The sequence below is a fragment of the Gracilinanus agilis genome, chromosome 2 (genome assembly GCF_016433145.1).
Source record: "Gracilinanus agilis isolate LMUSP501 chromosome 2, AgileGrace, whole genome shotgun sequence".
Classification (NCBI taxonomy): Eukaryota; Metazoa; Chordata; class Mammalia; order Didelphimorphia; family Didelphidae; genus Gracilinanus; species Gracilinanus agilis.
This window is the reverse complement of record NC_058131.1, coordinates 643,795,832-643,823,472: the sequence shown is the minus strand read 5'-3', so window position 1 is coordinate 643,823,472 and position 27,641 is coordinate 643,795,832. Positions and strand designations below refer to the sequence as shown.

At 34.1% G+C, this 27,641-nt stretch overlaps 2 protein-coding genes across 2 annotated transcripts in view; one reads left to right on the top strand and one right to left on the bottom strand.

Moving 5' to 3' along the window:
• Positions 1-19,108, top strand: part of LOC123236333 (protein FRA10AC1) — a 51,636-nt gene extending 32,528 nt beyond the window's left edge. Inside the window, exons 9-14 of the mRNA XM_044662637.1 lie at positions 1,468-1,581; positions 4,933-4,975; positions 6,842-6,966; positions 11,992-12,030; positions 17,174-17,252; positions 17,795-19,108. Coding sequence (XP_044518572.1) covers positions 1,468-1,581; positions 4,933-4,975; positions 6,842-6,966; positions 11,992-12,030; positions 17,174-17,252; positions 17,795-17,837 — 443 coding nt within the window. The 3' untranslated portion in view covers positions 17,838-19,108. The remainder of the gene's footprint in view (positions 1-1,467; positions 1,582-4,932; positions 4,976-6,841; positions 6,967-11,991; positions 12,031-17,173; positions 17,253-17,794) is intronic.
• A 5,464-nt stretch (positions 19,109-24,572) lies between these two features.
• Positions 24,573-27,641, bottom strand: part of PDE6C (phosphodiesterase 6C) — an 86,580-nt gene continuing 83,511 nt past the window's right edge. Inside the window, exon 22 of the mRNA XM_044662636.1 lies at positions 24,573-24,902. Coding sequence (XP_044518571.1) covers positions 24,841-24,902 — 62 coding nt within the window. The 3' untranslated portion in view covers positions 24,573-24,840. The remainder of the gene's footprint in view (positions 24,903-27,641) is intronic.

Below are 27,641 nucleotides of genomic sequence, written 5' to 3'. Positions count from 1 at the left end.
ACCTCTTCTTAAACTTTCACCTAAAGAATACAGAACATATCTGTATAGTGTTTTACAGATGTTAGTTTTTACAGATATGTGATACAAATATGTAAAATCATATAGAGACTTTCACAATGTTTTGAAAAGTTTAAATTTAAAATCCAAGTTAAAAAATTAAATGAGTGATTTTTATGTGTCCTGTCAGCATTAGTGCCTGTTTACATTATCCAAGGCTAACTCTATTAAGTAAATGCATTGCTTATGTTAAATATGAAATTAACTATAAAGATACAAGTTAAACTGAAGGGCAGGAAAACAATTTAGTACTAGGGTACTAGTCTTGTAAAGAAATTGAGGAATCTAATTGAATTTTTTGCTTTTCAGTAGGTAATTTTGATATAGTATTTTTTTGTTTGTTTGTTTGTGGGAGCAGTCTGGATGTGTAATTTAATTGAGGTAGAAAACTCCCAGTAAGAATTCCTTCTACCAGTATAACTTGGCATCTCTTCTACAACTTAACCTTAGTTATCTGGGAACCTGAAAGGTTAAGTGTGACTTGCCCTGCAGAGGATCTCATAGCCAGAATGTTTCAGGAGCAGAATTTGAACCCAGATTTTCCTGACTCTAAGGCTGACCCTCTGTAGCCGTGATGGTGAACCTATGGCACATGTGCCAAAAAAAGAGCATGCAGAGCCCTCTCTGTGGGCCTGCAATTGTCCATAACAGTTTGTTACTAGAAACCCAGAGAGATGCAAGGAGGAGCCGTTCTCCCCCCTCTCTACACGTGCCTGAGGACATTCTTCACTTTACCTGCCTCTTTGTCCAGCAGCCAATTGGAGTACTTCCTCTCTCCCCTGTCTGGTATAAGGCGCTGGGGCCAGTGGGGCTCACATGATGCATGAAAGTGTGGCACAGATGGCAGCCTGTTGAGTCTGTGGTGAAGGTGAATTCCGAGGTAGGGTTGAAGAGGAGCTGGGTTTGAGGGGAGCATAGCTCACAGCATGGCACATAGCTGGAAGGGAATGGAGCACTGGGGCCACTTTCCTCCCCCTCTCCACACGTGCCTCTCATTCCCTGCCCAGAAGACCAGTGGGAGAGCTTCTTCTCTCCTCTATCTGGGGTAAGGTGGAGAGGGTGAGGAGGTGAGGTGCGAGAGGGGCACTGCACTTGATATGGGGGGCGGGGTGGGGGCAGGACCTGGCACTCCCTCTCTAAAAGTTTTGCCATTGCTCTATACTATACTGTCTCAACATTAAGAACTAACAATATATAATTTAACATGGCCAGTTTTGTGTATGTTTGGGAATTTTGAAAAGGGGAAGATTCATTATGTTAACATTTTAAATATAGATTAGATCTAAATTATTTTTGGATCTGGATTTTAGATTTAGGTAACAGCTAATCTACATCATAAAGGTCAGAAATGAAACATAGGCATGTATAATCTTTTAAAATTAAGCAAAATTTTCTTTGTAATATCTTCAGGTCAGTTTTTCTGTGGAAATAAGCGATGTGATGAAAAAGAAGGATTAAAGAGTTGGGAAGTGAATTTTGGCTACATTGAACATGGTGAAAAGAGAAATGCACTTGTGAAACTAAGTAAGTTGATTTGAGAGTGATTGTTTTTTAATTTAACATGATATCTAACTAAAACTACATGTTAAAACTATTCATTTTCATTGGTAGATAAGGCAGAATTGGAAATCATATAAGTCTATTGTTAGAAAAATTAATTGAATTAATTACAAGTTAAAATTAAGTAACTTCCTAAAAACTGCCCATTGCTTTATGATTTCCAGTTCAGCTTTTCTGTTCAAGAAGCTCTGGTGTTTTTTTTCCCCTTGGCTCTCAATTGCTTTTAAGTTAAAATAGTCTTCTGTGTTCAGTGTTTAAAACTCTTTACAGTCTGGCTTTAATCTATATTTCCAGTTTGATCACCCATTACTCCTCTACACTAACAGGAAAATTGGTTTACTTGATATTCTCTATTCCCACATTTCCTTCACACATCCCCTCATGCCTTATGAGCTTCACTTCACTTCACTCTGATCTCTGATCTCTTGAAAACTTTAGCCCCCTTCAAGGCTCAGTTTAAATGTCACTTCCAGTAAGAGGCCTTTCCTGCGTTTCTAATAATTATTTGTCACATACTTCAAAATACCATGTATTTATTTTGTATATATCTTATATTTACTTATTTGTAAATATAATGTATCTCCCTTAGAGTGTAAACTCCTTGAGAGCAAGGACTGTTTGAATTTTGTATTTTTAACTCCAGAACCTATCATGTCACTTAAATTCTTGTTGATTGATGAGGAAGTTAGCACATCGATATTGTTTTACCTCTTCTAGCTATTACTGAATATATCTTACAGGATTCTTGTAAGGGTCAAATAAGGTAATGTATATAAAGTGCTTTTTAACCTTGAAGCATGATATAAATGTCATCTATTATTCTTATTGTTAATTAATTATGCATTAGTCATTTGTAAAAAAATTCTGTATCTGTTAAAATGAGGTGTCATTGGTTTTAGGGTTAAGGTAAAACATTATCTGCTTTTTAGAAAAAAAAAATACAAGCCATATAGTCAGTTCTCAATTATCTGCCTTTATAGAGGGAAGCATGGATGATCCAAAAATTATTTCTTAAGGTCCTGGGGCTTTGTCTGTTTAAAATGTCACGCTTCAGGATGGAAGGTATTTTGAAGTTAAGTATTTACCACTGATGGCAAAATGGAGCTATCATACATTATCCATGTATCTGAGGGGAGAAAACCGAGGTATGAATAATATAGCAGATAATTCAGAAATCTTTTTTACTTGACTTTGAAGAGCATTTAGGAGTATGCACATTCAAATATTCATATACTACATCAGTTTTCATGCCTGATTCCAAACCTTGCTTGCTTTGGCCTAGTTTATATCCTGTATAGATAAGCTAGGACAGTGATGGCAAACCTTTTAGGGATCCTGTGCCATGCCCCACCCCCAGGCTGTGTGCAGTACCCCACCCACCCTTTTCATTCTGAGTAGGGCTGGGGGTGGGCTGCAGGCTGCCAAGCCAGGGCTTAGCTCTGTGGGGAGGCTCCTGTGCCCCATACTTGTGCTTGTCTTCGGGGTGGGGCGTGGAGTGTGTGCAGGACCAGGCTACCAGCCTTAGGCCGGCCATGCTCTGCCCCTGTGACATGGAGAGAGGCTAGAGTGCCCCACTTACTCTGTTCAGGGATGGGGCCAGACTCTCAGCTGGCCAAACCAGGGACCTGTGAATTCCCACAGATAGGTCTCTGTGTGCCATCTTTGGCATGCCTTCCATAGGTTCACCATCACAGAGCTAGGAGGTGGGCTACCACCACTTTTTTTTTAAGTGGGAATACTAAATTGGAACTCAGACAACCAAGGCTCTTATAATATGTTTACCTTTTGTCACATGAATTTGAGCAAGATATTTAGTTGCTTTTGCTTTACTTTTTCTGTGGGTACCTGTAAGGGTGAAAAAGGGGTTTTATGGGTTCAATATATTAAAATATGGTCGCCAGAGGATTGAACAATTATCAGTCCTCAATTAAGAATAATATCAAGTCAAAATTGACTTTTATGAAAGTTTATTAACAATTGAGAAGAGAGAGAGGAAATAAGGAAAGTGAAGATATTGAAGCAGTCTCACCAAGATCTCAGCGTTCCAGCCAGAACTCCTTCATGGACCAGAAGAGCTCCTTCATCACCCTCACTCTTCACCAGAAGCTCCTCCTTACCAGACTGCCTTCATGGTTTTTATAGTGGTTTCCTGTCCCTGACCCTTTTCACAGGGGCCAATCACAGCTTCCAAATTGTCTAGCACTGTCTAGGGGATAGTCTTTGTGGGAACTAGTTCGCACCTTCTGGAGGTGTGAATGCTCATCAAAAAGGTTCATACTTTCTGAGGGTGTGAACAAGTTTCTGACTGTTTGAGTTAGAAAAAAGAGTGGAACTCTCCAAGTATCTTGTTGGCTTCTCACCTAGCACTAGGTAGGGTGTGAATTCACTAAGTGGTTTTTCAAGCTTCTCCCACCTATTTCAAGCTTGGGTTGATTCAAAATTATTACCAACCAAAGTGTTAACTCCAACTAGGCAAAGAGAACAAAGGATTCCCTTTTCACAAGTGTGAACTCAAAGATAACCAAGAATTCCCTTTTACATACCAATCTAGGAATAGTGACCCCTATTCTACTTTAAGTCACATAGATATTTTGAAGAAAAATAAAGTAACATTTTATTAAATGTATTAATGGACTGGTTGACATTGTGGATAAAGGAAATTCATAAATAATCTCCAAGTTTTATTTTAAGAATCAACAAGCATTTATTGTGCTTACTATTAATAGCCAGTATTTGCTGATAAAAAGTATAAAAAAAGAAACATACTCGAATTTGATCTCTAGTACTTACTTCTCATCATTTCCTAGTGTTATTTTATCTAAAAATCAGTCAGTTTGATCAAAACCAAGGAGCTTGGTTAATCAGGCACCTAAAAGATGGAACTTTAGCTGTTTTTGCAAGCTCATTGGTCTCTGGAGAGTAAAGAAATTCTATGTAAACAGGTTTTTGCTCTTAGATTTCTTTGAATTTAGGATAGGTCAGTTTTTAGCAACAACTTCTGTTTATTTGTTTATTAAATATACTGACAACTCTTTTCTCTGTTTACCTCCTAAAGTAATGTAATATTTTTAATAAGCTAGATATGTTTATGTGAATTTCTTTTTCTCCAACCCTTTTTTGGTTATGCTTATAACATCTTTTTGAGATTAGGAGAGACGAATAATATTCCCATGATTTCTTTAGCAAACTTATTTCCATTAATACTACTTGTAAAGGAACATTTGGAGAAAAAAAGGAGAATTTTCAGTTTAAAATCACATGATAATTTGTTTATCCAAATTCTGTTAAATAAATGTTTTCACATATTTCTTTTAGGACTATGCCAAGAATGTTCTTTCCGACTAAATTTTCACCACAGGTAAATAATCTTTAAAATAAATTTGAATTGGGCATCTTAAATAGTGTGACTGCTATATGACCAGTACCTTTGAAGTAGGTATTTATTTACCAGCAGGGTTGTTTGCTTGACTAAATGGTTGAATGGTTATATAGAATGTCAAGACACAGTTTACATGCCCTTAAAAACCAGGGAAATGATGCTTGCTTATCATCCATTTTTGAGCAATCAACAAACCTTTATTAAGTAAACTGAGTGCCAATCACTGTGCCCAATTATTTATTCAGTTCTTAGCTCACTGTCTAATATAAGTGCAGTAGATGGATGTTGAAATTTTTTTGTGGAGAGAGCCTTTTCTCAGATACTATAACATAGTTCCATCTTTTGGGTTCAGAGCATTTTGGGAATTATGTCTTAAAATCTTCATGTAGCATTTTAGGTATTCCTGTAGGAACAGTGTCACAATTGAAGTGTGTTCTTGATTAAAGACTTGGTCGCAGATCATTGGTAATGACCCATAAAATCAAAAACAGAAAAGCTATAAACCTCAACAGTCATTTAAAATGGTAAAAAATGGACTAAGTCCTATAAAATATACACAACTGAATTGTACTTATTGATTAATAAGAATTCCAATAGGCTATAGAGTGTTCAGATAGCATATAAGAAAATAGTATTCCTGAATGTAACAAATCTGAATTATCTACAGTTGTTAAATATAATGAATATTCGTTCATTACATATTCAACAGTGATAATTCTTGCTATTTTAGAGTTTATGAGTATTTTTGGCAAGACTTTAATTGGACTGGGTCTTTTTATTTTTATTTATTTTTTATTTTAAAATATTTTTCCATGTTTCCATATTTCATTTTCTTTCCTCTCCCTCTCCCCTCCCAGATCCAATAAGCAACTACACTGGGTTATACAAATGTTATCACATACCTATTTCCATATTATTCATTTTTGCAATAGAGCGATATTTTAAAACCAAAATCCCAAATCATATATCGATATAAACAGATGATGTCATTTGTTTTTCTTCTGTGTTTCTACTCCTGCAATTTTTTCTCTTGATGTGGATAGCATTCTTTCTCATAAGTCTCTTGGGATTGTCTTATATTAGCAAAGTCCATTTCATTGTATTGTTCCACAATGTTTCACTTCCTGTGTATAATGTTCTTTTGGTTCTACTCATTTTACTCTGCTTCAGTTCTTGGAGGTCTTTCAAATTCATATAGAAATCCTCCAGTTCATCATTCCTTACAGCACAGTAGTATTCCATCACCATCATATGCCACAGTTTTGGACTGGGTCTTTTAAAAAACCATCAAGGGAGTTGCAAAATATTTTCTTTTCCTTTTAATAAATTTACCTGCCATAAGCTACAACATTCAAAATAATGACATTAGAGCTCAAGGTCATTGTACCATTGAAATATTTTGAGTCCTCACTAAATATTTTGTTTTTTAGAGTTAAAAAAAAAAGAATTTCTTCATTTTAGTCTTCTTATTCATTCATTCTTCCCATCACCACCCCAGTTGCTTTATCTCCTGCTGTCAGGGCTGGACTTAAAGTCAGAAAGATCCAAGTTCAAATCAACTTCAGGTAATTACTAGTTCTATAACTAGACAGTTAGCCTCTCTCTGCCTCAGTTTTTTCCTTTATAAGTGGGGATGCCTACCTAACAGGGTTGTTGTGAGTACTGAATGAGATAATGTGTAAAGCATTTTGCAAACTCTAAAGCACTATTTAAATGCTATTATTATTATCATTACTGTTATTATCATCACTATTCTTTATACTTAATTGATACTTTTTAAAATGTTGCTTTTTGTTTTAAAAAATCAGTATGAAATATACTTTTTGTTTAATTTTTAACATAAAGGAGAAAAGAAGTCAAACCCAAAAAGTTAACGAATAGAACTGAAGAAGATTCTGAAGAATCGTCACATAAAAAATCCAAATTATCTTCTTCAAAAATGCAATCTTTCAAGAAAAAGAAGGGAAAAGGTATGAGGAAACCAGTATGTAATTTATAAAAATACTTTAAATGTATAAATATAAAATGTATAGAATCCATTTATAATAAATTGAACATGACTTCTATTCCTTAGATATAAAGTACAAAATATATAAAGGAAAATTCCATATGTCTTCAGTATTTAAAAAAATTGTAGGACTGATATTGTAGCTTCCAAAGAGCAGAAAGTTAAGAGAATTGAGCCCTATTACTACCTTTGCTACTTGTTATGTGACTGGGCAAGGCTCTCTTCGGTCAAATGAGGGAATTGGACTAGGTGATATCTGAGGTTACTCCAGAATTTAAAAGTTGGAAGTTTATTTAAAAAAAAATTTTTAGGTAAATTTTAAGTCTCACTCTGAAAGTAACTTCTGTTTGTTCTTTTGGCCAATTACAAAGACAAATGAAATAAAGCTAAGTTGACTTTAAATTCATATCCTTATAGTGGATAATCACTGGGAACTGGCAGTTAAATTAGAAAGATAATGTCTTATGAATTTGATCCAGTCCCATGCTAATGTAGGAATTTCAAAGCTTAAGCTGAATTATATCTTTGGACAGGAGAGGGCTGTCTTGTTCTACTTCAGGATGTATATTGTATTTTTTTATCTCCTTTTATTTCTAGTAAATTATTTCATGGTGAATTATAGTAGTCTGACCGCCAGTTCTGAAATTAGAGGTCCTGATGACATGTTCTACCTTAGAGATATAATAGTTATGTAACCCCTGGACAAGTTAAGCCTTTCATTATCTTAAGACAATTCTCTTAATGCTCTTAGTTCAGATGAATTGCTAGTCTGCATCAGTGAAGAGAATATATGCATTGTGAATTCCTCACATTAGTAAAATCATAAATCTGGACCAAAAAAGCAAATAACCAAATTATAAATGCCCTTTCTTATATTTTCACCTAGGATTAAGCTTGATCGTAAAGAGAACATAATGTTATCTACATTTTGATAAGACACAGTGTATAGAGCAGAGGTTTTTCAATTTTCTCTTAACCTTTTCACCAATTTAAAAATAATAATAGGATTGTAGAAATGTATTCATTTAACATGTACCTATGTGTATTATAATTTTAATAAAAATTTAGGTGGTCTGATTTGATAGTGATAAGTTCTTCATTACATTACAAAAATTAAATTTTATCAGTTTGAACCATTTTATTTTAGAAACATTAATAGCCATTCTCGTGTGCATGTTCTCATTATTCTATGTATTACATTTTTACATTTTTAAAGAGCCCCTGCCTTTTAAGAACGTATAAGGTACCTATGAGATAATTATTTAAGCAACTAGTAAACAGGGAATATATTGGATCTCCCAAAATTTGTGCACATGTAAATAAAAAAGGTAAATTATTGGCCCCACATGCCAGTCTAGTCACAGGAATATAGAACTAGGTGAGAATATATCTGAGAAGTTTGATTCAAGTCCAATCTGGGTTTAGAGGTCCAGAAGTATAGGTCGAATGTGTTCTAGGGCTACTTTCTGGAGTTCAGATTTATTCTGAGCTCTGAAGAAGTAGGAGAGGTCAGTGGTTTTAAGACTCAAATATTGAGTAAATGAATTGCCTAATTAATCAGGTTGGACTTTGTCTTGTTTTTCCACATAAAATTACCTCAACCTACCCAAAATTATAGTGTACATATTGTATGCTTATTGAATGAATAAATCTCTGCCATTCTTTTTATCAGGTGGTTGCCAAGTGTTCAACTACTTAAAAAAAAATTTTTTTTTTTACCAGACAGAATACACTTCCATTTTGGTCATTGTTGTAAGAGCACACTCAGATAAAACCAAAACCCCAAAATAAAAATGGAAATTCACTGATGTGAAAGATAGTACACTTTGAACCACATCCATCTAACTCCAACGGTTCTTTCTCTGGAGGTAGCTAGTGTTCCCCGTCATAACTTTCAGGATCATCCCAGAAACAGTGATTCCCAAAGTGGGCGCCACCGCCCCCTGGTGGGTGCTGTAGTGATCCAGGGGAGCGGTGATGGCCACAGGTACATTAATCTTTCCTATTAATTGCTATTAAAATTTAAAAAATTAATTTCCGGGGGGGGGAAGTAATATTTTTTCTGGAAAGGGGGTGGTAGGCCAAAAAAGTTTAGGAACCACTGTCTCAGATCTTTGCTTTTCTGAGAGTACCCAATTCTTTTACAGTTAATCAATCATCATACAGTATTGCTGCAATTGTGTATAATATTCTCCTGGTTCTGTTTATTTTGCTCTGCATCGGTTCATGTAGATCTTTCAAGCTTTTTCTAAAATAATTTTGCTTATCATTTCTTATAGCACAATAGTATTCAATCACTATGTGTTCAGCCATACTCCAACTGATGGGACAATCCTTCAATTTCCAATTATTTGACTACTTTTTATTTGTTTTTTTTTTTATTTATATAAGATAAATAGGGGAAAATGAACAAGAAAAAAATATTTGTTTGGCCCTTGGCAGAGCAAGCTGTATCTGTCTTACAGATCAGCATCTCTGCCCACCAGTTCTCTTTTGCAGGCCTTAAAGAGGCTATGCCTGCTGAACTTTGGCCTATGGATCATCCACTTGGAATGGAATATGATTAGGGAAAGCAAAACTCTGCTTGATAGTCAAGGAAGATCTGACTCTTTGCCTTGCTGCTACTTTGCTAGGTGGTGCAGTGGATAGAGTGCCTGACTTAGAGTCAGGAAGATTCATCTTCTGAGTACAAATCTGGCCTCAGACACTTAGCTGTGTAACCCTGGGCAAGTCATTTAACCTTGTGTGCCTTAGTTCTTCATGAATAAAATGAGCTGAAGAAGGAAATGGCAAGCCACTCCAGTATCTATACCAAAAATAATCCAAATGAGATCATGAAGAATCTGAAACAACTGAAAATGATTGAACAAGAGAGTAACACTTTAATGGAGCACATGGTATGCAGATCAAATGAAAGAGCATATGTAAAGCATTCTGCAAACCTTAATGTAGTGTATAAGTGTAAGCTATTATTTCTTTTTCTGTACTTTTCTCATCATTTAGGAAATGTAGCAGAGTGTTTTTATTAGTTTAGGAAACTCCCAGACAAGGGAGCTCCTTTTACTGATATGTCATTACCTTCTCTTTAACTTAAATTCTTAGAAAATTGCCTATGGAGGTGAAAGTCTTTTTTTGGTGCTTCTAATTGTGTGTGTGTTGTTGACTTATAGGTATTGAAAAACAGTTTTTTCCTCTAATGTCATTGGGATATTATGAAAACTAATGTTTGTTTGTGATATACCTTAAAGATGCAAACATTTCTCTAGAAATTTCTCTCTAATAGTGCTGTGCAAACAAATATTTTTGAGGAGGAATAAAAGTAGCCACCTAAACTTCCTTTTTTTTTTTTTTTTAATTTTTTTATTTTAAACCCTTAACTTCTGTGTATTGACTTATAGGTGGAAGAGTGGTAAGGGTAGGCAATGGGGGTCAAGTGACTTGCCCAGGGTCACACAGCTGGGAAGTGTCTGAGGCCGGATTTGAACCTAGGACCTCCCGTCTCTAGGCATTGCTCTCAATCCATTGAGCTACCCATTTTAATGAATGTTTTCTTGATATTTTTAAGGCCAGATATATTTTTGTGGGGAATAATATAATAGGAGTGTTTATACAATTAGAATATTATAAATTGAGATTTCCCATTGCCAGAAATAATCCTATTGTACAGAAGTACATAATGTGATAGTCCTTTTATTGTCTTCTCAGGATTTGTTAGTTCCTACCAAACATCCTCTATTTTGTACTTCTCTTTGGATATTTCTGAATCCCCAAATGTTGCATATGATCAAGAGGGACAATAGATGGATGTTCATGTAAACAGATATTAGAAATTCTACTTTAAATATTTATTGATGGCTGTTCAGTTTTCTCATTCATCCACACATCTATTTCTGGTGGTAGAAACCTTGCCTTTTGAGAAATGTCTTTTATATAGTTGACTTGCCACAGTTTGCCAATTTTCTGATGTGATCATTATCATATTACAACCTGATTTCACAGCAAGAAAGAGATTATGTAATAAATGAAGAAATAGGAGATTAAGCTATCTACTGATCTACTTTGGCCTAATTATTTTTCTTTCAATTCAGTTAGCATTTTATGGATGCCTTTTGTTTTTTACATTATAGTCATTTTTAGGTATTACACCTATACCCTATCCAATGATCCTTCCCTTGTAACAAAAAACTTAACCTGTTTTACAAAACCAACCAGGATCGACAGTTTGACTTCATTTAGAGTTAAGAGTTGGCTTCATTTTAATGTTTGTTTCATTTACATTATCGTTTTAATCAACAACAATATATTAGGCACCTACTATGTATTAGGCATTGTGCTAGGACCTTGGGATATAACAGAAGTGAAAATAGTTTGCCCTTGAAGAGCTCACATTCTTTTTGACAGGCTTAGTCACTGTTTTTCTAGTTTTTCTGGTTTATTCTTCAGTTCATTTAAGCTTTTTATGTTCTTGAACTCTTCATATTCTTTTTGTTTTTATTTTTTTTATGGTTCAGTAATATTCTATTATATTCATATAGCTCAATTAATTAGCCATTTTGCAGTCAATGGTTTTTCATTGTATTTCTTGTTTTGTTAAATTTGTTTTCATTTTACTTACTTTACAAAATTAAAATAAATCCATAGTTTAGACAGGCAGATGGAATCAAGAACTATGGTCAGTTAAATGTTACCCTTCCCCTCATTGGAACTCTTAATTCACATTAACTGTCTAGTCAATCAATAATGTTTGGGGCATGCCTTAGTCAGTTCAGAATGCTGTACCACAAATTCTGGAATACAGATGTACATAAAAAAAAAGTATAAAACATGATTTTTTGAAGAGATTTGTATTCTAGTTGGGAAGACACAACTGACAAATTTAAACAATTAGAAAACAAAGAACTAAACTAAATATAGCACTTATCAGTATCATAGCATATTATTTTGTAAGTGTTATACAATAATAATGAATATACAATTTTCTTTCCAGAACAATCACTGTCAGAGAAATCAGAAGGATCAGATAATGGTAAGTATTAGGTTTTGATTATTCCTGTGGAATTCTGAAGATTTGAATCATGTGAATTAATGAAGTATCTTAGCATGCTGATTGAGAAATGTCTACTTTGAATCATTGTATATTTCAGTATGGTGTTTCTTAAGTTTCCCTGAAATCTACATTGAGGTCTCATCACAGAAGAATTTTATATATTATGTGTAATATATAAAATCATCTGACACAGACATGATCATTTTTCTCAAATATACTTAAATTTAAGTGTCTTTGAATATGTGTTCTCCTGCTGTTAAAACATTCAAAATTAATACTCTAGAGCAGGGATCGGCAACCTTTTTGGCTGTGAGAGCCATAAACGCCACATTTTTTAAAATGAAATTTCATGAGAGCCGTACAGTGCTCACAGTGCACCCTCCTGCAGAAAGAGCCATACGTTGCCAACCCCTGCTCTAGAGGGAAGACAGTTCTCTGTCACTCTCCTTTTCTCTCAAACATAATTAATTTCTTTTGCTGACCTCATCAGTTCCCATATCTATGCAGATGACTCAGAAATATCTAGGCCTACTCTCTCTCCATCATCAACTATCTGTCTGGCTTCTCAAACTGGATGTCCTAGAGACTTTTAAAATTCAAACAAACTTTACCTTTTTTCTTCTTCAAACACATACCCATTCTAAATTTCCCTATTTCTGTTATAAACATGGTCCCAAGGAATTTAGAGCCAAGTGGCTTAGATCTTCTCAGAAATGGTCTCTGAAGGCATAGTTTGGAGGCTGGAATAGCTCTGAGAAGGTAGGATAGAATTAATATCACTGATTTCATAATCTAGTGTTTATCTCTCTGATCTCCAATCCAATCTACAATTCATTACATTTCACATTGATCTATATTATTATTGTTTTTGTTGATGACTTATATCTTGCAACTTTGCTAAAATTGTTTTAATTAGTTTTTTAGTTGATTTTCTAAGGTTCCCTAAGTATATCATCATATCATTTGCATAGAGTGTGATAGTTTTTTGTTCCTTTGTTGCCTATTTTTGTTCCTTCAGGTTTTTTTTTGTTGTTTTATTGCTATAGCTAACATTTCTAATACAATATTGACATTTTGCTTCATCTCTGAACTTAGTGGAAAGTCTTCTACTGTTGAAAAGACTCCCCATTACAGATAATACTTGCTTTGGGTTTTATATAAATATTATTTATTTTAAGAAAATCTTCTTTTATTCCTATGCTTTCTATTGTTTTAATAGGAATAGATATTCTATTTTGTCAAAATCTTTTTCTTATATCTATTGGTATAATCCTATGATTTTTTTTGTTTTTATTGTTAATTATGCTTATGGTTTTCCTAATAGTGAACCAGCTCTGCATTCCTGGGATATAAATCCTGTCTAATTGTAGTGATTATTTCTGTCATCTCCTTGCTAGTATTTTGCATCAGTATTCATTAGGAAATATGGTCTATTGTTTTCTTTCCCTAGTTCTGCTCTCTCTGGTTTAAAGATCCACCTTTTAAAGGACACTAGTATTCTTCTCCAAAAAAGTTCAAATTGAGGGTCATCCAAACAATAGTGAGGAGGCCCATGATAGGAAGTAAGTAGGTTACAACATGTTGCTAATCATAATTCTTAAAGATAATAATTGTGCAATCAAGATAAATACCTGTTTCTTTCCTTCCCTCCTTCTTTTTCTCCCCTCCCTTCCTTCCTCCCTCCCTTCCCAATGGACCAGTCAGATGCTCCATGGCCATCTATATGATGTCAAGAGAAAAGCTTGGAGCATGTTATGTGGAGCCTCTGTGGAGAATATATAGGAGGATATAGGCAAGAATTGTCCTGGATGAGTTACAGCATGTGTAGTTGAAGGGACTACTTATAATGATGAGATCATAGACCTGTCACTATATTGAAATAAGATATTTTAAAGAGAGACTGTATTTTGTTTGGCCTCAAAGACCAGAATTAAAGCAATGTTTGGAAGTTACAAAAAAGTAGTTCTTATTTGATTTAAGGAAGAACTTTCTAACAGTTAGGGCTAGCCAAAAGTATAATGGTCTGCCTCAGAAAAATTCCTCATCATTGAAAGTCTTTAATGGAGGCTATAGGACCACTTGTTGAAAATGTTTCAGGAAGAGGCTATACCTGGTGAGTCCTGAGTGTTCTACCAGTGAGTTTCTTTCTTCTTGAGGTACAATTGCTAGGAAGTTGAAGAGCTGAGACTCAAACTTGAATCTTCTGGCTGTTGCTAAATAAGCTCTGTCAACTTAGTTGAGCTCATTTATTCCTTACCTCATCTAGCATATTTCCTCCTTTGAACCTATGGATGCATTTATTGAAGGCATTTATAATCATAGAAATGTTTGCCTATTAATAATGGTTTCAGTAGCTTTATAAAATCCATCATATCAGCGGGCTGTAGCCATTAACCATGGAGACTTCCTGTGCTCAAATTTTGGTGAACAAAGTTTTTTATGAACTTTTCCCAGATCTATGCCAGAGGTTACCATAGTAGGTTTTCCTTCATCAAACAAGCATTTATTAAGTCTCTACTATGTGCCAGATACTATACTAGACACTGGGTATAAAAAGACCCATATAAAACAAACAGCCCTTGCCTTCAAGTTACTTACAGTCTACAGAGGAAGTAATAACAAGGACAGCCAAATGGTATGGTAGATTGAGAGCCAGGAAGACTTGAATTTTAATCCTGCTTCAGACACTTGGTAGTGAAAACTTAGACAAGTCATCTAACCTTTTAGCTTCAGTTTCCTCCTCTATAAATGGGGATAATGCAATAATATTATATATGCATCAGAGAGTTGTGAGAATCAAATAATAAATCTACATATGTGCATGTGTGCATGTATATGTGTTAACTATTATTCTCTGGGTCTCAACCCCATTTTTCAGACACTTCACTTTGTTCAGAGAATGGCACTGTTCCATCCTTTCGTAATGGCAGGAGTGCTTAGTCCTCAAAGAGGACTAGCATTCCCAGACTGAATCATTCTTTGTAGCATATGGCATAATTTTAATTCATTAGCTTACCCCAAAAAGTATCCTTACAAAATGATTTCAAAGGCATACATTTTTCTGTTTGAGGACAGACCCAGAGCTCACACCATTCAGTTGTTAATGTATTACTAACTGGAGACTGGCAATTTCTTCATTAGCATTAAAACATTTTCACATAGGCTTCATTATATTATCTGAGAGTGGTTGGATAATTATCTTTACATGCTGTAAATACTGAATCGTTTTAAATTAGAACAGAAATCTTGCTTTGAAATGGATATTCTCTAGCCATAGTATCCATAAGAACACCATTTCCAACTTAAATAGATAGCAGCAGGCACTACTGTGATAACATGAAGCCATTGCCATTTTTGAGGAAATTATATTTCTTTGTGAAATTGGTTCTCTGAATATATTTAGTTATGTCTTATGTTTATAATCTTTTGAAGTAAAAGAGTTTTCTTACGTTAAACTAACCTCTGCTTATTTTCCTCACCAAGCTCAGATTGTGTGATTTCTTTCCTTCCCCACAACAAAGACTGATATAGAAAGTCTATATTCAAGGAGGCTCCTTGGGAAAGCTGTGACAGGGATATGGAGTGGTCAGATTATTAGTCCTTTGAAAGTTAGTTCAAGGATTCTTGGCATGAGAACTTTCAAAAGCTTTATAAATTTTATTTACCACAGAATGAGCAGAGTGCCTTTAGAGTGATTGTGTAATTAAAAAAAAAACAACTCCTTCTTAAAAATTCATTATTGGGGGCAGCTGGGTAGCTCTGTGACCTTGGGCAAGTCACTTGACCCCCATTGTCTAGCCCTTACTGCTCTTCTGCCTTGGAACCAATACCCAGTATTGATTCTAAGATAGAAGGTGACTTCCCTAGGGTCACAGCTAGGAAGTGTCTGAGGCCAGATTTGAGCCCAGATCCTTCCATCTCTAGGCCTGGCTCTCAATCTACAGAGCCACCTAGGTACCTCCCAAAGAACCAACTCTTCTTTTTCTTTCTTTACCTTATTGCAATGAGTTTTCATAGAAATGGAGAAAATGGATTTTATATTTTCTTTTCATGTAGTTCAAATTGTGATACTAGTAATTGCCTCTTAAATGCTCATTATTGAGCTTGAGGTTGATTATTCCCAAACTTTTATTATATTTTCTTTGCATTTAAATTGGCAGGATGTTCAATGGTTCTCTTTCCCCATGTGTTGTTGTTGTTGCTGCTGTTAGAATTCTGAGCCAGAATAGACTAGGTTAGGACCAAAGTTCAGATACTTATGTTGATATAAGGATCGGAGTCCAACAGATTTAGGGTCACCATGGCAAATCAATACTACTTTGTTTTCACAGTGTATAAACTAGGTAACATTGTACATTGACAAACAGAATTCATCTTTCTTTCCTTCTTTTAACATAAATGCTATTATTGATGAGAAATTATTTACTAACATTGCTTTATGCAGACATAATTTTAATGCTATCTAACATTTTGCAATACTGTTTAATATAAGAATTATCAAAAAAAGGAATGATCATTTAAAATTAGTTGTAAAACTACATTTTTCTTAGAAATGGATTTTTTATATATTTGGAAAACACTTTATCATAATAGGTTATTGTAGTTTTTTTCTAAAGCTAGAAGTTTTCACTAAAGTTTAAAAATCAAGTCCCTTAAATCTTAATCCTGCTATAAACATGAAGCCTACAGAAATAATCATTGACAGCATATATATATATATATATATATATATCTCAAATGGTAAAATGTAATCATCCTTTGTGTCTGACAGATAAATTGCTGCTCCCAGAAGTTCATTAGTAAAGCAATTGCTATAGTTATTTTAGCTTGGTGAAACTTGAAGGAACATTTCATGAGCCATTAAATCTTTGATCTTTCTGCTGAGAATTTCAGTGGAAGATTGTTACACACCTGTTGTTTTACCCAGGTTTTTTTTAAGGGTACTTAATGTTTGTTGGCTTATGTAATTAAGTTTGCAAGATGCTACAATGATAGAAGCCAAGCTGCAGTTAGATTCAAAGTTAATTTAATTGTGATAGTGATTGTGTCATGGACATTGGGCTATTGGTTGCTCAAAAATGTGTTTGTTTTTTTAATCACTTTCAAATTTTAATTTCCTCAGAAAACTGTGATGAGGAAGAAAGTACTTCAGAAGTAGACCTATGGAAGGGTCCTCTGCAGGAAACAGATGAAAAATCACAGTAAGTGTTGCTGTAGATAGGCAGTGCACAAACATAAAAACCTGATCTGCAAGTTACCATCTTGTCCTGTCTTTTAGCAAGTAATGCAGAGGTACAGCATCATAAATGGCTGCTTTTATGGTAGAGATGACACAACTTAGGGAAAACAGAAACTATTCCAAACTAATTGTCTAGAGCCACAAAGAGAATAAAACAGAATGATCCTAGCTCCTGTTGTAAATGTACTATTTGGCTACTGGAGCCTTCTGTATTTTAGTAACAGTCACCGAAAAAAGACAAGGTTGTATAGAAGAACGGATAGGTGGCCATCCATCCACTTCTTAAATTCTTCTAGTGTATACTTAAATTGTATATAAGTAGTATATACTTTTAAAACTCTTGGGATAACTTGTCTCATGGGGAAAGAAATAATAAGCCATTTTCATTTTGCATTCCATAGATTAAAAATCAGATTTTCTTAAACTTTTCTAGGAAAATCTCTAAAAAGTAGAAGAAATGGACTTGTAGATGTTAATTGTAATCTTCTTTTTTTCTTTTAACAGGGAAGAAGAGTTTGATGAATATTTTCAAGATTTATTTCTGTGAAATATTAAGGAAATATTAAGCCTTCATTCCTTAATTTGAAATTTTTCTTTGTATCTTTTTTTAATTAGTTTTTTTATGTTTTCTCTAATAAGTTGAAACTTGAATAGTTTCTCTTTAGAAATAACCAGTCATCCAGCTACATCTGATAGTAATGGGCTTTATAAGATATATGAACTTTATTACTGAATGTGGTTCAGCCAAACCTGTAGAACCAATTACTTCTGTAGAGCCTTAAATCACTTGGCTCCACAAGTCAGTTTCATCTTTAGACAGATATTTTCAAGAAAGATGAGATGTGGTTATTTTATCCTCACTCACAAAGAAATACTATTCACCTGTTAGGAAAAAAATTTCTTGCATTACTTTCTCCCGAAGATTTCTTCCTCAAGTCCAGCTCATATTTGACCATAGAAGACAATTTTATAGCTACTTCCCAAAGATAATATGAAAACCACTTGAAAGAAATCTTATAGTTAGGATTGGAAGTTTGATGGAGAGAACCACAAGAAGTATACTGATCTCCTTGCCCTTGTCCTTTTTCATATACCCCTAAATGGAATTTGTTTTGCTAGGGAACAGAGGAGCCAGACTGGTTCTGAACACTGCAAAACCTCTACTTGAGATGAGGGAAGAGAAGCGGGAGGTAGGAGTTGGGAAGGGATATTGACAAGGTAGGCCTTCTTCCCTCCTACTGTTAAATTTAAAGAGAATTAACTCTAAAAAATCAATTTGATTCTGTGTTTTATTCTTTACTGTTAGCAGGCCCTTTGTTTAAGTTACTACTTGGAAGTTAGGCACTTTCTGAAGTATGTTATAAGTAAAGTCCTTCTATAGAGAATATCATTACAGTGAGGTATGGCCCACTGGCTGGAGAGCTGATTTCCGAAAAACATTCATGTCTTGCTGCTGACCTTTGCTTTATGATCCCAGGCAAGTCATCCAAGTTCTCAATGTCCCTAGACAAAACTCTGAGACTCTCATCTTGTAGAGCTGATGTCAATCTGCATCAGTAGAAGGTTTCCCTGGGCAAATGAAAGCACAGGTCCAGTCCATCACCTTAATAGAAGGCTCTATATTATGAAACTGGTGGGAATGGCTGTAGTAAGTGTTTTTGCTGTTTTGGTTAATTGCCTACAAAAATATCCTACTACAAAAATGCTTTCTATGATTTCTCTCCATGAAATAGTGACTTTCTATAAAAGTTGTTGGTTTTATTTTGTTTATGGGGAAGAAAAAAAAGAGAAGTAAGCAGTTATTCCCAGTCCCTCTTTCCCCTCCTGCCTAAATTCCTGGATCATTTACATCAATAAAATATCACACAAAAATGTTTTACAAGCTTGGAGGTGGGGTTAAAAAGGTTTGAATGTCTCTCTTCACTTAGTAATTCACTTCAGAAAATCAGAAGCTGTATTCATCCCTTCATTCTTAGTATGAGTATGATTTCTAGTACTGTAATCATAACAATATTGCTTCATGTTACACAATTCTGGTTTTTTTACCAAATGCTTTTGTCACAAAAATCCTATAACAGGTAGTAATGTTTACAACATGGTTCCACTACAACTACTAAAATACCTTATATATTTTACCAATTCAGACTGGTTTTCCCCCGTGGTAGTTACTCTAAATTATAAAAGTTTTATTTAGGCAAAATTAGGAAGTCAATGAAATTTGTCTTCTCTGCTCCCTCATTATTATACTTTTCATAACCCATTCCCCCATTATTTTGGTATCCTCTTTTAGGCACCTACTTCTATCCAGCCAGGGGGCATGTCTAGCACTCTTTCACTTTAGGCTTATCTTTTCTTGCCTGGCATTCTAACTATGTTTCCCCACACTTAGTACTCCAAGTAAAATTTATTGTTATGGGCCACTGAGTCCTATGTACAAAATTAATTGTATATGTCAGACATTAATAATCTTGGCCTCAGAGAGTTTGTGTGCTTTCCAAAGTGTTTGCCTTTGAGAAAACAGTTTATGTACAGTGAGAGAATGTAACTGAACAAGTTATATGCATACGTGGTTTTGGATATAAGATAACTGTAAAGAATGGAGGTGGATAAATAAGTGAGACGATACATGACTTGATGTATGGTAATGAGGAATAGTGATCAGAGAATTCTAGTAGTTTCATTGAAACCCATAGAACATCAGTTTTTAAAAACTTTTTTAATAGAGCTGATTAGTTATAGTGTTAAATCACAAAATGTGTAATTAAATATTTTTAATGTTCTCTATAGATATTTATTTAGTTATCAGGTTTGATGTATTAGGCACTGTGGAGAATAACATGGATTATGCAATTGGTTCTATGCCATTAGGAAGAAGTAAATAGTCCATTCCTGAGTTAGTTACTATAGCATGTGACCTACATTGTGTTAAATGAATTCTCTATTCAGGTTACCATTAGCATATTGTTTTTAAAGAAATTATGTTCTAATGATTTAAAAGAATATGATTTTTGAGGATGAAAAGGATTTATGTTTGTAAACCAGGGGAATAAGATAGAAAGTTACACATGCAATAAAAACATTTTAATTAAATACTTTAATTCTTTATATATTTAGTACTGAGAAAGAAAAAATTCCTTTAGTAATTGAAAATCACAATGGAAAATATGAATTTAATAAATTGTAATATAGTAGGTATTATATTTGAATGAAAAATCTTTAAGACTAAGCACAGATTTAATGTTAATTGAGCAAAGAGATGGAACCAAGATAATGCAGTTGAAGGAAGCAATGAAGCTGAGCTCTCATTCACAAAAATACTCCAAACAGATCTAGAAAATGCACCAATTTGCATCCTAATGGAGAAATTCTAGAAGAGTTAATTCTCAAGAGTTCTTTGTTAGGTATATAGAGAAAGATAGAGAGGTCTGTGGACACTGCAGAGAGGTCAGGCCAACAGTACATCATTCATGGAGCATTATAGTGCCAAGAGAGAGGCTATGTACCAAGGGCAAGAGGAGATCCTAGACCCATACCAGTGTACCCCCAGACCCCTATCAGGGCACTAAGATGGGGGACAAGCACCAATTGGCAGTTTTGTCACCCACTACCCAGCTCTGGCTCACAAATCCAGGGCAGAAAGGAAGAGCACTTGCTCTAAGAGGCCCTGGGTGATAAACTAAGAAAAGACGAAGTTTAAAAAGAAAGCAACAGTGATGTGGCTCTGACCATAGGAGTATAACATGATCTTGATTCCAGCATCTAACCCAGCCTGCGGACAAATAACCAGGGCAAGAATCTTAGACCAAAGGGGATTCTTCTGTTCTGTCACTTTGAACCAGCACAACTTCTGGCTAGCTAATAAGGCCTGAGTCTAGAATCATTCAACTATTATTTAGAAAACCTGGGTCAGGAATTTGCAGAGCTCAGACCAGTAGGCACAAGACTGTGATCCCCAGCTTGTTCCTGAAATCCTGAAACAACTCAACCCTCAACATCCCCACCCCCCAAACAGCAAAAAGACCAGACCTCTCCATAAGTGCATCAAATCTGAACTATGAAAGTAGGCTGGAAGAATAGGCAAGCAGAAAAAAAATCCCACAATAAGTTATTATGGTGGCAAGAATACTCAAGACACAAATGCAGAAGAGAACAATCTTCAAAATATCTATAAAGCCTCAAAGAAAAACATAGCCTGGGGAACAACTTACCTAGAATTCCTAGAAAAAATGAAACAAGAGTTTTGAAAAAATTTTAAAAAGATTTTATAAATGAAATGGGAGCATTTAAAACAGTTGAGAAAAAAAATGAGAGCTATGGAAGAAAGAATTGGAAAGAGAATTAACAGCTCGCCACAAGAGGGTACCTTGCCCAAACAACAAACTCTGAAAATTAGAGTATACCAATGATTATATTAAGAATCAAGAGGTTGAAAAAATAAAAGAAAATGTAAGGTACCTCATAGCTAAAACAACTGATTTGGAAAACATTAAGGAGAAAATTTTATAAATTGTTTGACTACCTGAAAGCCAAAACCAAGGACTAAGCCTAGATATCCTATTTCAAGAAATCAAAAAAAAAAAACAACACACAAACTATCCAGATTTCTAAGAACTAAAGGATAAAGTGAAAACAGAAAGAATCCACAGATTACTTCCTGAAAGATATCCCCAAATGAAAACTCCCAGGAATATCACAGCAAAATCCAGAGCTTTCAGATCAAAGGAAAAAAGTGCTTCAAGCTTCCAGGAATAAAGAATTCAAGAACTAAGGAACCATATAAGTTTTTTTGTTGTTCCATCACTTTAGTCAAATCCAACTCTTTGTGACCCTATTTGGGATTTTCTTAGCAAAGATACTAATTTACTATTTCCTCCAGTTCATTTTTAGATGAGGAAACTGAGGCAAACGGGGTTAAGCAATTTGCCTAGGATCACACAGCTAGGAAGTGCCCAAGGGCAGATTTGAACTCAGGTTTTCCTGACTCCAGGATTGGTGCTCTGTTTACCACACCACCCAGCTGCCCACAGTTAGGAGACAATAATAAAAGGAGCAGAAAGCTTAAAATAGATATTCTAGAAGGCAAAGGATATAGGATATATATTCTTGTTACCAAGAAAAAAAAAAAGTATAATCCTCTGTGGAAGGGGAGGAATGGATTTTTAATGAAATAGGGGATTATACATATATAGTTGAAAGAGCAAGGAAATATTTGTTCTGTTTAATTAATAAAGAAAAATCTCTTTTAAAAGGCTTCTTTAAAATAGGGTAATGGATTTAAAGGTTAATTCTCTGTTATAACACAAGCTTTACTAGATTAATTCATTCACTAGAAGACAGTTTACCAGGGGATCTGTGGGGACTTTGGAATTAATCTGTTGCTATTTTTGGCTACAAAACTCATACTCTAAATACTTCATGGTAGAGGGTGAGTATAAGATAGGGCAGTGATGGGCAAACTACCAGCTGTGGCCCACTGAAATGTTCTATCCCGTTGTGCGACATTATTCTTAATATGATGAATACAATGGGTAGGATACAATACAATGAAACTTCGAAAGAGTTGCCTTAGAAACTAACTGACAGATAAGCATTTCCTTTCCTTTGGCCCCCTCTTTAAAAAGTTTGCCCATCACTGAATCTTTATAGTACTTTTATAAACCCAATTGAAATGTAAAATGTTTGTTGAAGGCAATATGAATTTTAATGTGGAATTTGTCTTCAGAGACTGCAGCACATTCTCTTGAATATCCCCAATGGTATCAAACTTTTGTTCTTTGAACGTAAGAGACAACATGGTGTCATAGGAAAAAATTCTATTTAGGCTACTTGATTTCAATTTCTGACTGTAACTTATTAGCAATTTGACCTTGAGCTTGATGCTTTACCCCTTTCTTTTCCTCTAGTTCCTTATTTATAAAATGAAGGAATTGGATTAGGTAACTTCTGAGATCTCTTCCGGTTCAGGACATTAGACTGCAATTTGATTCTTACAAATAGCTAGTAACCAAATCTCATAAATAAAGTGGATCAAGCCAACACCAAATTGGATCAAAATGAAAATGAAATATGATTTATGAGTGAGATTTATTTTCTGTAAAACATTAATTGCCCCTGAAAGCAGCTTCAAAAGAAGAGTGCTAAAAATGTTTAGATTAGTGTTAAAACTTCCAAAATGAATGCTTTAAAGGGAAACAGTCTTTTAGATATATAAATTCTGCTTGTGTTTTTAAAAATGCCATTTTAAAAATGTACTAATAACTAATTTTAAAAATACTAATTTAAAAAATGTCATTTAATATAAATATTTAGATTTTGTTTATTTTATTGATTATACCATTGAGTAGGGGAAAAAACAATTTTAGGGCATTGATTATTTATATTTCAGTATTTTAAAGGAACCTGGTTTCATTGGTATGGATAGGTATACTCTTTTATACCAATACATCTTAGCATCCCCCTTCATCCTGTACATTTTTTTATCCAAGCCTTTTGGTAAATCCTTCATAGAAAATCTTCCTAGTTTGAAAAAGACATTCTTTTAATATTTCATGGATACCAGTGAACTAAGTCTGTTTCCCTTCTCTATACATGGCCTACTTCCCTATCTAGTCATACATGTCCTTAATGATTCCTATATTAAAGAATAGTAAAATACAAATTTGTCAATTAAACTATATTTTGCTGCTTAAAATGAAACTATCTTTGAGCAGAGTTGAATAAAAGAAAGGGTCCTCCAGGTGATTTGAATTGTTAGCAATGTACTCTAATTTAGAAATCTTTTGACATTGAATTCTTTCTGTTTTAATCTCTGAAGTAGATTATTTCTGTTTATTTTTAGTTTTAAGTTATTGTGGACTAAAGACATTTACCATATGTTTAAAGTAATGTTTCCCCTGGTTTTATTTGTCAAAATAATACCTTTTAAATGTTTGGAAAAAATTCCAGAAATATTAAAAACATTTAAAAATATACATATATATGTGTGTGTATGAAGTTGAAGAGATGATAATTCTCCATGAAGACATGAACTATTTTTAACTTAACAAAGTGTTATCACAAAGGTCCAGGCAACAGGAAAGTATGCTTTGAGCCTCTGATGGCACCAAGCTATGATTTGTTATAAACTGCTGGAAAGAGATATAATCCAGATAATTAAAATGTCAGTGGGAAATATGAAGAAAGAAAGGAAGTTTATTCTGAATGGAGAAAATCTTGAATAATAGCTCTCTTCATCTTGTATTTTTTCTTGTAATCAAGCTTTTGTTGACTTGAAGGATTTTGACTTTGGAAGTTGGCTTCAGGTATTAAAAGGAAACTGATTTCTAGCAGATAGTTTATTAAAAGTTTTCTAGATTGTACATGTTTTAAGTTTGAAACATAAAATTTAAGACCAAAAGGTTGTACCCATTCTTTGTATTTTGTGCTTTTGCTGGGTTTTTGATGATTCTTTATTATTCTGTACTTAGTTAAAATCCATGGAAACTCTTTAGACATTTTCAGTGTTTCTTCATCAACAGAAAATCTTTGTGACTTAGTCCCATTGGGTTACATTACAAAATTTGACATGTTTTGGACTTTTTGTCATCACCAATACTTCCTAAATCTTCTTCAGCTAGTAAAAAAACAGAGTAGAAATGTTAAGATAGTTTATATACATTCTTTAAATTCCAATAACCCTTTAGTTTTTGCTAAATATTAAATTTAATACCTAATTTAGCAATTTTATTTTAAGGAACCAAAATATTTGACCATTTGAATTTGACTAAATTAATTCACATTCACTAGTCCTACATTTTAAAAATGGATTAATTTTATATAGATGACTCCCATTAAAGAATGGCATATTAACTGGCACTATAATTTTTCATAATTCAAAAACACACTAAAGCATCCATATTGGAAGAATATAATAGACAAAATCTTTGGCATTTGAAAAAATATGTAATTTAAATAAATGCTTGTTTTAAAAATAACTCTCCAAGAACACCTTGTGTCTGTGTCTGTATCTGTATTTATACATGAGAGGTGAAATTTGAGTAGAATTTAATTAAAAGATACAGTGGTATTACTCTTAAAAGACAAAAATGAATCAAGAAAACTAAGGACAGCCGAGTTTTTAAAAAATGTAAATACTTAGTATAAAAAAGTATGTGACCTGCTTATTGACTAGAGAATTTTTTAAATTTCATTTTCTAAAAAATTGTTTTGGTTATTATTAATAAAGCACTATGTTCCCTTTAAAGTTTAGAAATGTACTTTTTCTTAGTGTTAACATTTCCAGAATGATTCCACAGATTTGATTTTATTGGTCTTATGTTCTTTTCAGAGGAAACTGATAATGTTAGCTGCACTTATGTTAACATAGCAATATCAGAATTAAAACTTACATTTTAAAGCTGTGGATCACCTTGTTAATAAGTTATTTTCGACCCTTTCCACCTGCATTAAAACATGTCACATAATCAGTCTCCTACTTTGGGAAATATTTGGCTATATTTCAAAGAATAAACGAAAGTGGTTAATTTAGCTTTTACATGTATATTGAACTTTCTACTGAAGTAGTTCAGCAGAAAAGTAGACCAAGATAATCAAAACTAAGTGGATATTACCATTCATTTCCATGAACTACTTGTTGCATATTTTAAATATTTTTAAAAAGAAATATTTATTAAAAAATTAGGTCTCAGCTCAAGGGTTTCTAGTTTCTCTTGTGACATCAGAAAGTACCTTTAATTACTGTAAGGGCCATTGTGAAATTTTCAAGAAATTCTCTAAATGCTTATTTGTGTGTGTATGTATGTACGTATGTGTTTATTTGTAGTGATATTTGAGGAAAGTGTTTAAACATACAGAGGTATCATTACCAAAAATCTTTTGCAATAGTCATAGCTTCTATCATAAAGCTAATGTCTTCCTTTAAAACAGTATTTTTGACAGTCTATTCCTATGCAATAAAACAGTCTAGCATGATAGGACAACTAGGTAACATAAGAGCCGGTTTCTTGTTTATCCTACAACGAATGGGAAAAGGAGGGGAACAAGTACTTATTAAGTACCTACTGTGTGCCAGGCACTGTGCTAAACTCTTCACAAATATTTGATCTTCACTGCAACCCTGGAAGGTAGGTGTTATTATCTTTGTTTTATGGTTGAGGAAACTGACTTGTCCAGGGTCACACATCTAGTACGTGTCTGAGAACAGATTTGAACTCAGATCTTCCTGATTCCAGACCCACCACTCTATCTACTACATCATCTAGCTGTCTCAATGGATCTACTGAATCAAATTCTTATTTAATTATTTACATTAAATAAGTAATTATACAAGGCATTGTCTTAAGTGCTTTGGGGGATATAAAGACCTATAAAACACACTACCTGTCTGACAGGTACAAGCTGCTCAAACCCTAATAGTAAGAGAAACGCAAGCTTAATCCACTTGGCAAAGATAGCTTAAAAATAAATATGGGATGGATTGAGTTGGGGTAAGAGGGAACAGACATGCTGTTACATTGTTAATGAAACTATAAATTGTTCAATGTAGTCACTTTGGAAAGCAACCAAATAATGTGATGAGAATTGCAAAAAGCAATCATACATTTGGACCTGATGTTCTGAATATTAGAGGAATATACTCAAGTGGTTGTCTAAAGGGGAAAAAAAGATCCATCTGTACAAAAATATTCAGCATCTTTATTTGTGTTGGCAGAAAACTGGAAGTAGCCTCTATATCCAACAGTTGGGGAATATCTGAATGAATCTCTGTATCAGAGAAATAAAAAATTATTGCACCAAAGAAATGACAAATAATAAAGTCAATAAACATTTAGTAACTGTGTACTCTTGCACTGTATTAAGCACTGGAGTCAAAGGCAAAAATCACCTGCAATCCCTCTTCTCAAGGAGCAGACATTCTAATGAAGGAGACAAATGAGTAAATTTCTAGGTACATATAAAGATACATACAGAGTAAATGAAGGTAATATGAAGGCATTAGTAGCCAGGCAGGGCAAGGAATGACTTCCTGAAGTCTGGATTTGACTTGAGTCTTGAAAGAAACCAGAGACTAACAGGAAGGGAAGAGGGCAGAGCATTTCAGGCATGGATTGAAGGGAGTTGGAGGATGCTCAAACCGGCTGGTGTAGCTAGACTGAAGAGGGTGTGGAAGGAAGGAAGATGTCTGGAGTCTGGGAAGGTAGGAAGAGGCCAGATTTTGAAAAGCTTTAATATGAAGAATACAAAGAAATATAGAAAGATATAGGAAATGCTGTAGAACAAAGTGAAATCAGAAAAAAACCACATATACAACTGTCACTATTTAAAAAATAGTAATAAAATCTGACAAGGAGGA